The following is a 14,733-nucleotide window of genomic DNA, read 5'->3' as shown; positions in this document are numbered from 1 at the left end:
GAACAACTGTCTTTATATTAACAAAGAAAGGGGAAAGATCACAAATACAACTAAGAGAATTGCTCTATCAATTCTCTATTCTTCTAATGTTTTTTGCAAATGCCTTAGAATATGAGAAGACAAGAGAGAAATATTTTTGAGGTGTGTTTCAAATGAATCAAGAGCTACCTATTTATAGGAATAAATTCTTACTCTTGATGTCATTCATGACATCACATTTTGTCAAGATGTCAAAATTTACCAAATTTTCACCTACCAAGTTGCTACATTAAGACTATCTAGAATCTTGTCAATTTTAACAATTGCCTTTAGTCTTTAAAAGTTTCGTCAAAACACTCTTTAATTCGCTAATACTACTAATAATCTTTGATATATATATATTCATTTTCAAAAGTACTTTCTCACCCACTAATCAAACATCATGAAATACATATTCAGAAAATACTTCTCATGAAAATAACTATTTATTTATTTTTGATTTTCCATCCAATATCTGGTATGCCCGACTAATCCAGCTTAGAGCTCATTTGGCGATAGGATTCTTCAAACACCCAGAACTTGAAATCGAGACCTCTAATTAAGGAATAGTCGATACATTATACCATATTTGGTGGTTGATTAGGGAAAAGGGTCATATTTGCCCATGTACTCTCTGAAAAGGGTTATATTTGCCCTTCGTCATACTTTTTTGATATATTTACCCTTGTCATCCAACTTTAGGCACATAATAGTCCTTGGACCGTTAAGTCTATGTCCCACTTTTATTATATCCTATTTACCCTACGTGGCATGCCTACATGGATATATATACATATATATTATATTTATGTAGGCACACCACGTAGGTGCCACATAGTCACCACTAATATGATAAAAGTGGGACATAAACTTAATGGTCCAAGAACAAATATATGCCTAAAGTTGAATGAAAACGACAAATATATCAAAAAAGTATTACTAAGGACAAATATAACCCCTTTCAGAGAGTACGGGGGCAAATATGAGCCTTTTCCGGATTGATTATTGTGATTTGCAAGTACTGCTTAGTCGAAGAGTTGAATAGCAGGGCCAAATTTCGAGATATAAGTTCTGGCTATTGTCTGTCTCAAAATTATTTTATCCTAACATTTAAACTAACATAGTGAAATTAGCTTCCCAATATAAAAGATGGGGTAACAAATTCCATAGATTATCCCTCGTTTATCTCATCTCGCATATCCAATAAACCCCTCACAGATCGCATCGGAGAAAGACTAGTGGAAATTAGTGAAAGTGTCATATTTTTACCCTTTTCCTAGACCTAATGGTTTTTTCATTCGAAAATTTAGTTGAGAACTTCAGTTCCAATCATCAATTAAAGATTCGAATGATAAATTTTAGCAGACCCCAAAAATTGAGGATGTTAACAACTATATGGACGAAAATATTGAGACTGAAACTGCATATCCGTCATTTGGACAAGAAAACAAGAAAAATTAGAAAGCTTACATGCAGCCAGAATGTAATGGGGCAATTGCAATAAATGAGTTCATTAAAAAGAGAATAAAACCCTTGAACCGCTTATATTTCTGCCTCCTTACGCAGATAAGCTTCCTTCCAAATGTACGCAGTGAATAAACCACTCGAGCATTATAGGTAAGAGAAAGGAACCCCCACAAAGGAGGTCGGAAGCTACCAACCTGCTTTTGACATAGTATTAAAGCAAGCCTCTGCAAAGGATAAAAAAAAGGTCTACACAATACACGACAGACGTGTGTGTGATCATCCTCATTAATAATAGAGCTCCGCCTCAGGCATACAATGGATCTACTACTATATCAGACGCAAAGCATCAAATATTCCATCCCACAACATATATCCCAGAATCTATTGGTCATTCTTAGCCCAATTAAAGCCGGGGCTTTAAGGCATGTGAAAACAGTATTAGCAGCTGATGTACAGTAGCGCTTGGGAAGGCATTGTAATCAAAAGTCACCAGAAGGAAAAATATGCATGGTATACATGGGCCTGGAACCCTACTTCACACAAGGAAGCAAATGTCACACACACTCGCAAATAAGAAATCATATAGAGTATTAAGGAATGACGACAAAAGAGAAACTTATTACAGCCAACTCTTGCACAACAATTTCAGGGTCATCAGGCAAATCCCATTTAGCTACACTTCAGAGTATTTTCGAGAACTAAACCCCCAACCCCAACCCCACATAAGCTCACATTCCTACATATGATACTAGACAGGTAACCAAGCTTTGCCTCTTTATGCTTGTTTTCCGAACATCAGCCACTATTTCCCCTCCACTGAGCTGCCGAAACTGGCAAAGAAAACAGATTGTGAGGATGTCAGCCTATCACATAATGTAATTCTTCTAAAGGATATTAATGCGGCACATTTTTTAAGCTTCATTCTGAAGCATAGCGCACTTGGAAAAGAACATGTTCAGTGCAGTAACCATAAATCTTTGAAATATTCTGTCAAATTTGTAAGGGAATTGGAGTCCAACATTATAATCAGTTTGGGGGGGGGGGGGGGGGGGATACAATGAGCAATCCCTATGTTGGTGCAAGGAACCTTGGCCAAAGAAAAGAAGAGCTTCTTATCAAAGTGTTAATTAACAACAACGGAATCATTTGTTCAAATTTATACGTCCATGCCAACTTATCATAAGTTTCTCTACATCTCATTGCCTTGTGAATTTACCCTTGCCTTGCCCAGCAGTTATATTCCCTCCTAGATAGCCAAGTTCGAATAAGGAACACCCTTAGATAGTAGCAAAACACTCGCCAAAGAGGGGGGAAATTACCTTTCTTTTCAACAGCTCATCCACTCATGCACAATGTAAGTTTCTTTCAGGGTTCAGGTGGCAATTTTGAAATTGAAGAATTGTCCACTCAAATGCCAATGGCAGCTTAATGCGATCAAAGCTCCAGTTTCCATGAAAAGCATGGACATCTTTTTAAAATTCATTGGAAGAAAAACTAAACAGGGATGTAAATCCATGTACTATAACATATGTAAAAACCAAGACCCCAGATGTAAACAGAAAGCGATTATCCCATTTGATTGAATCTGTTAGTGAAATTAAGGTCAGCAAAGTTCTAATGTCTTTTATTTACTTTCTAAGAACACTTGGTCTTCACTTCAAGCAGTATATTTTTTATACCTGTGCAGTAGATAGTTTAAATGGGAATATTTTTGTTAGTGGAAAGACTTTGCAAGTAATTAAGTAGTATGCAATTAATAAAAAAGAAACCATAATTATGAGTTTCTTTATGAAATTCATTTTTAAGGGACCTCTTCCATAAAGAACAAGGCAAGTGTATCCCAAAGTTTGAACTAACCTCTTGATCTTCTGGCATGGCACAAAATCTAAAGCAGCTTTCACCGCCTAGTCTGCCTATCAGCATACTTGTCATCTTCATATCTTCTCCTTCCACTACAATGTGAATCATCATGTCTAGCCCTCTTGTATGAATCATGACCTCTGTAACTATCACGCAGTCTGCTTCTATGCTCCTCCTCCTGTTCATGCCTTCCACGCTGAGAGTCCCCTTCTTTCTCATGCTTCCGGTACTGATCTTCCTCTTCATCTCTTTTGTGTTTCCTTTCTCTGCGGTCATCATCCCTATTTTCTCTTCTCTCCTGTCCACGTACTTCATAATCTCGATTCTCACGTTGGCTTTCATGCTGCAGCTCGTTTCCACTCTGAATTTTATTGTCACGCTCTCCGTCATCACCTTTATATTCTCCGCCAGATCTTCTTGTTTGTTGATCTTTACTCCTATCCTCCGTACTCCTGTATGACCTATTTTGGTTCTCAGCTTCAGTATCAACCTTTCCATACTTTTCGTCTTTACTGGAATCCCTCCTCCTTGACTTCCCCTCTCGTTGATCCAGGCTTTCATCATCTAGTTTTCTCTTACCCCGCAACAACTCCTGACTAGCACTTGATCCACCAATTACATCTTCCTTTGATTGATACAACTTCTCCAACTTCTTCAACGTGTCCAGTCCTTTATCAAGAACTTGTGCACCTTTGGTCTTTTTCAAATCAACCTCCTGAAATGTCCTATCTTTCGCAACCGAACTCTCCCACCTACCAGCAAAATCATCTCCACGGCCACTTCTATTGTTCTTCTCAGACTTGGTCCTATCTACAGCCTTCTGCCTACGATAACTTCTCTCACTGTCTGAATCACTAATGCCATGAGAATAGTCACTACTGCTGATTTCACCTTCGTCCTTATCAGAATTGTGTTGTTTACTTTTTTGAGTCTTATTCTTATTTGCATTATAGCCTTCACCGTACCCTCTGTCATCAGACCCATACCTTTGCCCTTTTGAAATCTTCTTGTTTTTTACATCACGATCACTATTATCATCATCATCAGAATCCTTTCTTCTACCTCTTTGGGATTTCTTGTTTTTAGCATCACGGCCATCATCATACTTGCTCTCAGTAACATGTCTTCTCCCTTCATGAATCTTGTTGCTTTTCACATCATGATCACTGGCATAATCATCGTCATCAGAATCGTGTCTTCTACCTCTTTGTGACTTCTTGTTTTTAGCATCACGGCCATCATCATAATCATGTCTTCTACCTCTCTGTGACCTCTTGTTTTTAGCATCACGGCCATCATCATATTTGCCATCAGTAACATGTCCTTTCTCTTTCTGAATCATCTTGTTTTTGACATCACAGCCATTCTCATGGTCATCCTCATCAGAATCATGTCTTCTACCTTGTTGAAGTTTAATGGTTTTTGCATCATGGCCATCATTATCACCCACAGAATGTCTCCTATGGGATTTCAAGTGTTTCTTCTCACGATCAGACTCTGAATAAGAATCAGAATCAGAGGATGAATCATCGCTTTGATGCCGCCTTCTAACCTTCTTGTCCTTGACAGACAACTTTCTTGACTTATTACCACCAGCAGTATCAGAATCAGAACTAGTCTGAGGCTTTTTATGGATCTTCTTAGACTCTTTGGCATGGCTTTCACTGCTGTCAGTGTCAGAAGAATCATCGCGTCCTCTCCTCTTCTCTTTTTTCTTATGACGCTTGCCCTCGTCCTTCTCTTTAGCCAAGTCATCTCCAACTTCACCCTCTTCAAAATGAGCTAAATCATCACGCTGCTGCTTCTGAGTCTCGTGTTCATACCCTATCTTGAGAGCAGCTTTTAAGTTTTCCATTTGCTTTTCTTTCAAAGCAGCAATCTGGTGTGTTTGTGTTTCTGAAACCCTGAAATGAACTAATTAGTTGTTGCATATCCTCACAGTATCTATAAAAAGACTGAAAAAATCTAACAAATTAGGTCATGATTTTTGAAACTGGTTAAGGAAGTTTATGCTAGGAGGACACAAGAATCAACCAGACCTAATCATATACGTATCTAAAATCTGTTGTTCATCCTGCTAAACTGGCATTTCCCTCTTCCTCTTATTGAGACTAAATGAAAGAAAACATCATTTTTTGTCTCCTTAAGAAGCCTACTAGTTCAAAAAGATAACTTCTAAAAAAAGTACCATAGTCCATAACAAATTCTAAGGTAAAAAACAAAACAATCCCACAATTGGAGTCTAGGAGGAGGGTAGAGTGTACACAAAGAGAGGCGGGTTCCGGGATGAAGACAGAGAGGCTGTTTCCAAAGACCCTCGGCTCAAATGTAGTAAAAACCAAAACAATATGAACTAAATAAACAAAAAAGTATCACAAAACTGTAAGTAAGCACACTTCTCTTCCCTTTCAAATTTTGTTCGTTTTTTTGACTTCTAAAGAAGAGAACAAGTACAATTTATCATATCTCCATTTCCTTAGCAACTCTGCTAGCTCCAAATACAATAAATGGCAAATTCTCCAAGACATGAATGGTAACAGCATCAAATCAATCAAATCTAGAAATTCATTAGCTAGTTCATAAACAAAAACTGATCCAACGCATATATTATGCAAAAAATATAAACAATAATTCAGAAAAGCAAGTTACTTTTCATAGGTAGATCCTCCAAATTCTTCAGATGTTGCCTCGAGATTCCTTCGCGCTTCCTCAAGCTTCTCTGTGATCTCAGCATCGGTGTATCCCTGATCGGCAAGCTTCTCCTCAAGTACGAGAAGTTTGAGCTGAATCTGCCGTTTCCGGTCATGTTCGAGAATGTCCTTGTTGGCTTTCCTCGACACTCCGGCAGTTCCTTGGCCGGACTCGTAACCTTTGCCGCCGTCAACAAGGACTTTGTTCGTCTTCGGCTTGACGAAGAACTTGTTGTTCTGGATGTAGCCGTTGGTGCCGGAGCCTCGCGGCGTTTGTAGGCCGATTCCGTTGTACATCTTCGCTAGTAATGGAAGAGAAAAATATCTGAAATGTTCTTTGCCCTAACTTAAAGGATTATTATAGATGAGTAGCCCGGACTTAATCGGATCGGGTTAAGTCAGTTCATGAATTTCGGGTAACTGCCCGGAATCTTTGTTTTTTCTTTTGGTTAGATTTTAAATATTTTTTCACTTTATTAAAAATTCGATTATACGTTTTATAAATAATATTTAAAATGATATTTATGTTAAATAAATTTAAATGCTAATTTAGTGTATGCGTCTCGTGCGATATCCTTAATATTATAATATTAATAAAAAAAATATTTTTTTAAAATAGCAAATAATATTTAAAAATTGTATTGGTGTAATAACATAAGAATTTAGAAAGAAAATTATAAGTTATAAATTAAATTAATAAATGTAACACCATAGGTGTTTACGATTGCCTTTATCTTGTATAAAAGGCTTACGAGTTTAAATTTGAGATTTTTATTATAGCATCGTGTGTGATTTTGTATATATCATAGTATTTTAATCGAAATTTGATAAAATATATTTTATTGCCTTTCTAAAATGTATTAAATATTTATGAAAAATTCTTAAATATGATATATTTATATATGTATTTATTAATGGAGGCATTATTCAAAATATTTTTTTATTAATCATGATATATTTCAAATGTTATATGAATTTTATCACAAATTTATGCAGTACCCGAAAAAATACATAGCGGGATAAGTAAGAGGAGTGATACTTACACCTCCACTTCCGGGGCTACCTTAATTAATTTTAGTGATGGCACCAACATGCACTTCCACAACTTGGCATATTTCCATAATGATTAGAATAATATATATGGCTTTTATTTATGGGAAAAAATATGTGTACCCCAAAGCATGTTATTCATTTATTTTCATACCTTTTATTTTTAATTATTAATTTGTGTTTACTATTAGATATCATTGAAATATATATATACTCTGATGGTATCAAAGAAAAGTTGGAAAAACTTATCAATTACTCATTGATATTATTAGAGTATATATATATATAACAGACAGTATTTTAGTAAAAAGACTATTCAATTACTGTGTAATACCATCAAAATATATAGATTATTGTATGATATCATCAAAGTATATAGATACCATCATAGTATATAAATATCAAAGATGAAGAAGTAGTGGTACAGGGAATAGAACAAGGGGATAGGCGGGTAAATAGTTTGAATCATGGGTTCAACTCAAGTAAATACTTTAGATTGGGTCCAATTTATGTGGTTTGCCCTTATTTATTTGGTTGGAGAAAGGACTAAAATACCCTTAAACTATTGAAATTGGTATAAAAATATACTTCGTTAACCTATTGGCCACGAAATGTCTTTGGGGGTAACCTTTGTGACCCTTTTATGCCCTTATCACAAACACCCCTGTTAGTAAAATTAATTAGCATTTTCGTTTAACACGTAGCATGATTTGATTCGTCATAAATTTAATTAACTAAAACTAACTTAACCTAATCCAAATCCAACCAAAAAAACACGGGACCCAACTAAAAATCTAATTATTCTAAAAGTATTTCCCCATCTTCATCTTCATCTCTTTCGTCATCTTTAGTTGGCTCGTCATATGTTAGACCCCCAAGTTCGGACTTAGGCATATGGTGGGCGAGGGTAGTGTCAAAGGCTTGTACATTACCCCTTGGCACGGGCCTATGTGGGTGTGGCGAGCAATGTGCAGAGTTGTATGCCGATGGCATGGTGTGCAACTATGGCAAGGTGCTCGGGTGATGGCAAGCAGCTTGGCAAATGTCAGTGGCGCGAGATAGGCGCATAGCATCAGGCGGACATGCACGAGATAGGCATATGGCACTAGGCGCAGGCATGCGCGAGATAAGCGCATGACACTAGGCGGACAAGCGCATGGCACCAGGCGGGCATGCGCGCGATAGGCGCATGGCACCGGGCGGGCATGCGTGCAGGCAATGGGGTTGGCATCGGCAGACATGCGTGTTGGCATGGGCATGCTAAGGTCAAGGCAGAGGGATATGGCAAGCGTTGGCATGGCATTGGCGAGGCCAAGGCAGATGGACATGGCTGGCAAGGCGTTGGCATGGCGATAGCATGGCATTGGCGCAAAGGTATGAGGCGAGGATCAGGCTGAGGCATGCGCGAGGCACGTGAGCGAGGCATGCGCGCGGCACATGCAGAGGAGTCACGTGCGAGGCACATGCGACGGTTAAGCCGATTCTCTGAAGGCTTGCAGAACGTGGCCGAAATTATAGGGCCTGTAATGTATGCCATTATCTCCCATGATCCCCATGTAAGTGCTGACACATGACCATGCACGTCCCTCCCCCTTGTAGTGCTGTAAACTGTCCTTGGCAGCTTGTATATATATAGGCATAGATTGGCTAAGGCAAGTAGCAAGAGTTTGTGAGCCTTTCCAAATACGTGAGCTCCTTTTGTATATCTGAGTGAGAGATAAATAAAGGTTGGGCTATTGCCTGTAATGCTGCGTGTATTGCTTATATTGTGTGTGTATTTGATACAAAATTAAACTAAGTATCAAACATGTTGGTAGGTTAAAGTTGGGGTGCGACGCCGACTGCCGAAGAAGGTGACTTTGAGGAGAAAAAAAATCATCCCCGTTACAGCATATGTGTCGGCATTTTCCCAGCTTTTTTATGTTGTTTAGGATTGTTTTAATTTTATGTCGGTATTTGTGCTGAGTTGATTTTCCCATTAATGACTCAATATGAGCTTCTTCAGAATGTGTATGGCAATTTACGAGATTTCCACGAGTTAAAAGTAAATGGGTGTGTTGAGTATGACAATTGGGCATGTCTTACCTCGGTGTCAAATTATGTCTCAAAGTGTAGGACTCATTTTTTCCTTTTGAATTGTCAACTAAAGAGATCAAGATGATGATATATCTAAATGGGTTTTTTCCCTTTAGAATAATTGGATTTTTAATTGGGTAGGTGTTTTTTTTGGGTGGATTTGGCTTTGTATTGAATTAAATTAGTTTTAGTTAATTAATTTTTCTACCGAATTAAATCGTGTCACGTGTTAAACGAAAAGGCTAATTAATTTAACTAACAAGGGCGTTTGTGATAAGGGCATAAAAGGGCCACAAAGGTTAACCTCAAGGGAATTTTGTGGCCAATAAGTTAACGAAGGATATTTTTGTACTAATTTCAATAATTTAAGGGTATTTTAGGCTCTTTTCCGTTATTTGATTGACTAAAGAGCATCTGAAGTTATATATATATTATATGAAAAATACGGCAACCAGTAGGTATTTTTTTTATATGATCTTGCAAAATTAGTTCTAAGATGACGCCAACATATTTATGTACATGTTCAGGATGAAAGAAAAAGATTTAGATGATTTATTTCATGACCAAAAAGAAAATTCATTATTTATATCAAGTTATTCAAGTCTGTGTTTAAGATATGTCAATGCAAAACTCTCTTTTTTATATCGTACGAATCTCAGAAAATTATATATCATCGAATAAGTTATTTTTACTATTCTATTGCTAAGGGCATTGGGATGTCAGTCGATGTTATTTCTTGATTTTAGCATATCGTTCTCACACTTGTATCATTATAAAGTATGATTGACGGTTAAAGTTATTTTCAGTCGAATTTGTTATTTCTAATGTTTGTTAGCAGGCCATTGTCTTAAGAGTGAGGTTGAAATGTTGGAGATTTATTATGTTGTATTTAAGGGTGTTGTAAAACCGATCTTTCTCATGAGAAGTTTCTACTAAAATGTTATTTGAAAATTATATTCATACTAAATCTTGTACTGTACTTTTTTAGTTATATATTTGTCAAACAACATTGTTTCTAAACATGCTCATACTATTACAAACTTGGAGTCATTTATAAAAAATCAAGTCAAGCATGTGAGTCTCTTTTTGAGTTTTCAAATAATTAATTTGCTAAGTTGAAGTTAGTCAAGAGCTTCGAGTTTATTATGAGTTTTATAGGTCTAAATGGTCGTATGAAAGTTAAATGTCATGAGGAGATTCTTTAAGCACCTTAAGATCTTTGTGATCATCCTTAGATTTAAGTACCTTTTAAAGTCAAGTTAAGTGTTCAGGTTTATTCTAAAAGTATATAAGATTCTACAAGTCATTTGCATGTTATACGGAAGTGGTTACGAGATTATGAGAATAAGAGTAGCACTTAGCCAAGATTAATTAAGTTCTTGTTATGACCTATTATGTGCATTAAAAATTCATATTATACATGACATGTTATGCATTTACTCCAAGCTATAATTAGGGAGAAGGGGGCTATTGTACAAATGGCCAAAAAAACTAAATATGGTTATATATTCTTTAGTGGCGATTAGAATAAAGTTGTAATCACCCCTAAAGAATATAGTTAACTACATTTTTTAGTGTTGATCAGAATAAAGTTGTACAAAATAACATTTAAAACTTTCCTATAAATATAAGTCAATTATATGTACACATTTTGATATCAAATATTATACTATAAAAATAAAAGAGATAATTCATTCAAAAGAGAAAAAAAGACAATAATTCATTCAAAAAAAATTGTTTTCCTGCCATTTTGGATCTTATAATTCCCATACCACAACTTTTATTATGATTGACTTTCTGCTTATATTGTTGGTTAATCCAATGTATAAGCAACATAAACTTATTGAATAATTCATAAGCTAATAATATGGTTGTACAAATAAAAGACGCATCAAACCTTACTATTTTAAATTAATGTGTTGCATTTTTTTTGAATAAAAAATATTCATAAAAAATATAATATATATATATATATATATATATATAATTTGTCGGTTTGACAATTACTTCAATTTTTTTGAATAAAATCAAAATCAAACCAAATAAAAATTCGATTTATTTATCGGTTTGGTTTGTTTTATGTTTGGATCGATTTTTATCCAAACCGTGAACATCCCCACTCACAGTATCTATAAAAGGGACTGAAAATTTTTAACAAATTAGGTCATTATTTTTAAAACTGATCAAGAAATCTATATATAATTAAAAGAAAGAAAGTCTAACCTAAAATTTTGTCAGGTGGCAACTGTAAACAACAAATTTTCGAGCCGAGAAAAATAAATAATCAAGACCGGAAAATTGGAGTAACAAAGTGTAATATTTGATTTCAAAATGTAGTGCGGGTTACAATCTCTATGATAATCCTCTGATTCTTCAAATAATATGAAACACGTTGAACTTGAACTTGAATTTGAATTTGAATTTGATTTAGAGTCAAGGGCTTGAATAGCTTGATCTTGAATCTTCGTCTTCGAATTTGGATTTGAATTATTCGTCACGAACACTTGTATGGTTATGACAAACAGTAAAGATGAACAAGTAACTTGATCTTGATCTTCTTGATATTCTTCTTCGTTCTTGATCTTGAACTTGAATTTGATTACTTGAACTTTGTAGCTTTATAGAGAATTTGCGGTCTTTGATCCACGAGCTCTCTTCTTGCTTCTTGTTCTTAAAAAAAAAACCTTTTCAGAATAATGAGGACCCCTATTTATAGTTGTAGGGAGTGGTATGAGGGTGTGATTTGATTGGTTGGTTTGAACTGACCAATTAGATTTCTTTGTTGAAGAGTTTTAATTTGATTGGTCAGAACATGTCACATAGACACGTGTCATTATTCTAGTGGCTCATTTAATTTGACTTAGATTGCCACATAACTTTGACATGTGGCATGATTTTAGTGGCTTATTTAATTTGACTTGGATTGCCACCTAACTTTGACATGTGACATGATTTTAGTGGCTTATTCAACTTGACTTGGATTGCCACCTAACTTTGACATGTGGCATGATTCTAATGACTTATTTAATTTGACTTGGATTGCCATATAAATTTGACACGTGGTGTGATTTTAGTGGCTCATTTAATTCGACTTGGATTGCCACATCATTTTGACACGTGGTGTGATTTTAGTGGCTCATTTAATTCGACTTGAATTGCCACATCATTTGGACTATTTTCTTGAATTTAATATAGTCTAAATTAACTTATGGATTTAAATCAAATATAATTCTAATGTTTACAGCAACGCAGGAGCAAGCCATTAAAAATAGATTGAAGAGGGCAATACAAAATACATTAAAGTTTGACAGTATTAGGGGATGGTTCATGAAAAAATAGTACATTATGAGATTTCTTTTTTACTACGAAATATATAAAAATTACTCTTATATGTACTTGCTTAGTATATTTAATTAAGAATTATCAAATTTTGAACCAAATAAGCAGCAGAAATAATATCATAAAGGAGAAGGAAATAGTGATTGAAGCAAAATACGACAAAACATTCATTAGTACAAGTAATTCTCAATGTGTGTTAAATTTTTTATTTTTCGTTTGCTACTATTGGTCTTTTCATTTCTTAATACGGAAAAGGATTAAACTAGTTTAAAGGTGGCAAATAAATAGATTTGTTGTATATTCAAAAGAATGTGATCTCTTTATGCAAAAGGACTAGACGGAATTGGCCAAGGACCAAATGATACATAGTGTAGGGTGTGATGTTTTTGATTGGTTGGGTGATATTGTTTACATATGATTGGTTCCTATTGTGAATGTAAAGGTGATAAGATTCTCCCCCTACTTGGAAGTAAAAACTGATAACTTGTTATCTTTTGAAGATAACTCTATTTTCAGTATGCATAACAATATATGTTATTTACACGTATGTATTTATTATTACAAATGATTTGATTCTTTCATGTAAATATTGGTAACTGATCATCTTCTGAATGTGATACTCTTCTTAGGTTCTTATCAGTGCATAATGAAAAAGATCCCTTTGTTTATCTACGTGCAAAATGGTTTAATCACAAATATATATATGCTACTGTGTCTTTACTTGCTTGAACTTAATACTCCTTCTCATCTCATTTTATTTTATATGATACTCTTTTCTTATAGTCCCTCTCAAAAAGAATGTTACCAAAATCAAACAATGCAACATAAAATGGAACGGAGGGAGTACATGTTAAGTGTGATATTGTCATAGGTTGCCTGGACCATTGAACTAAGATGGTGAATGTCCAGAAATGCATATAAAACTTGCTGCTGTAAGGAAGTGAAGAACCAACAAACCCCACCAAAAGTTTACCAAGTTTAAATTATACAATCTTCATAGGAGAAAACTTGAATTTAGACTGCGAAATGGCTGAAGCTGAACATCAAGTTTGGAACATAACCAATAAAATACATGTACTGATAGCAGAGGTGCAAGAATTCCCTGCTTCTCAAGCAATTATGCCTATGGCTATTATCATTTCTAAATTGAAATTTCGATACCATGCTTTGTAATAAGAATTGCCATGCCATTTCTGGAAAATTTATACTACAGTGATCTCATCCCAATTGAAATTTAGGCATATTATCTAATTGGCAGTGATTTTTGTGATAGTATAGCCTTAAAAGTAATAGCGAAAATTTTATACCAAAAACCCGTTGGGATGGTCAAAAATTTATTATTATTTTGATTTTAAAAATAAGTGCTTAAGATACTTCTATTTTATTATTTTCAAATATTATAAAAATACTTTAAAACTATTTTAATTTAAAAGATCTAAGGTAAATCAATTCAAATAGACAAGTAAACAACTCCAATGTTGGGCCCACGGCATCTCTCATCTAGTAATATCATAAAGGAGAAGGAAATAGTGATTCAAGCAAAACATTCATTAGGACAAGTAATTCTCAATGTGTTTTAATTTTTTTATTTTTCATTTGCTACTATTGGTCTTTTCATTTCTTAATATTAGTATGTATAATATTCTTTACAAAGTTTTCTCTTGGTATGATAAAAGAGTATATCTATAAAACTTCAATTTGAAAAGATTAAATGATTTCATATGCCCAATATTAATATTAAATGTTTTTTTAAACTCCATGTTAAACTAGACCACTCTTTACTTTTTATAGTTAGATCCTCCAAATTCTTCAGATTTTGCCTTGGCGCTTCCTCGAGCTTTTGGGTAATCTCAACATCGGTGTATCTCTGATCGGCAAGCTTCTCTTCAAGTATGAGAAGTTTGAGCTGAATCTGCACAAAAGAGACTAAAATTCAACATGCACAAAAATCAAAGACCAAAAAAAGAATAAACAAAGCAGATATTATTTTAGATTAAGACGAGGTTAATAAACATAAAAAGAGAGACTGAAAATCTCACTCAAATACCATCAACAATCGACAATATCATGGGAGCAAAAGGATAAAAATTAGGGTGAGAACTTATGTGGATCTGTTTGAACAAAGAGAAAACGAAATATGAGGTTTTAGACTTTTAACATGTAATTTTTCATATGGCAATTTTAAATGACGTGGAAATTGACGTGTAATCGGTTGTAATTCACGCACCACTGA

At 34.7% G+C, this 14,733-nt stretch overlaps 1 protein-coding gene across 1 annotated transcript; it reads right to left on the bottom strand.

The window, feature by feature from the left end:
- Positions 1-2,083: 2,083 nt before the first annotated feature.
- LOC129889498 (uncharacterized) lies at positions 2,084-6,365 on the bottom strand. Its single transcript, XM_055964810.1, has 3 exons — positions 5,995-6,365; positions 3,343-5,249; positions 2,084-2,315 (listed from the first exon to the last, which is right to left on the bottom strand). The coding sequence occupies exons 1-2, from the start codon at positions 6,330-6,332 to the stop codon at positions 3,383-3,385; spliced, it is 2,205 nt and encodes a 734-aa protein (XP_055820785.1). The 5' UTR covers positions 6,333-6,365; the 3' UTR covers positions 2,084-2,315; positions 3,343-3,382.
- Between the last annotated feature and the right edge of the window lie 8,368 nt (positions 6,366-14,733).

The sequence above is a fragment of the Solanum dulcamara genome, chromosome 5 (genome assembly GCF_947179165.1).
Source record: "Solanum dulcamara chromosome 5, daSolDulc1.2, whole genome shotgun sequence".
Classification (NCBI taxonomy): domain Eukaryota; kingdom Viridiplantae; phylum Streptophyta; class Magnoliopsida; order Solanales; family Solanaceae; genus Solanum; species Solanum dulcamara.
Note: the sequence above shows the minus strand (reverse complement) of the source record. Positions and strands in the feature narration are given on the sequence as shown.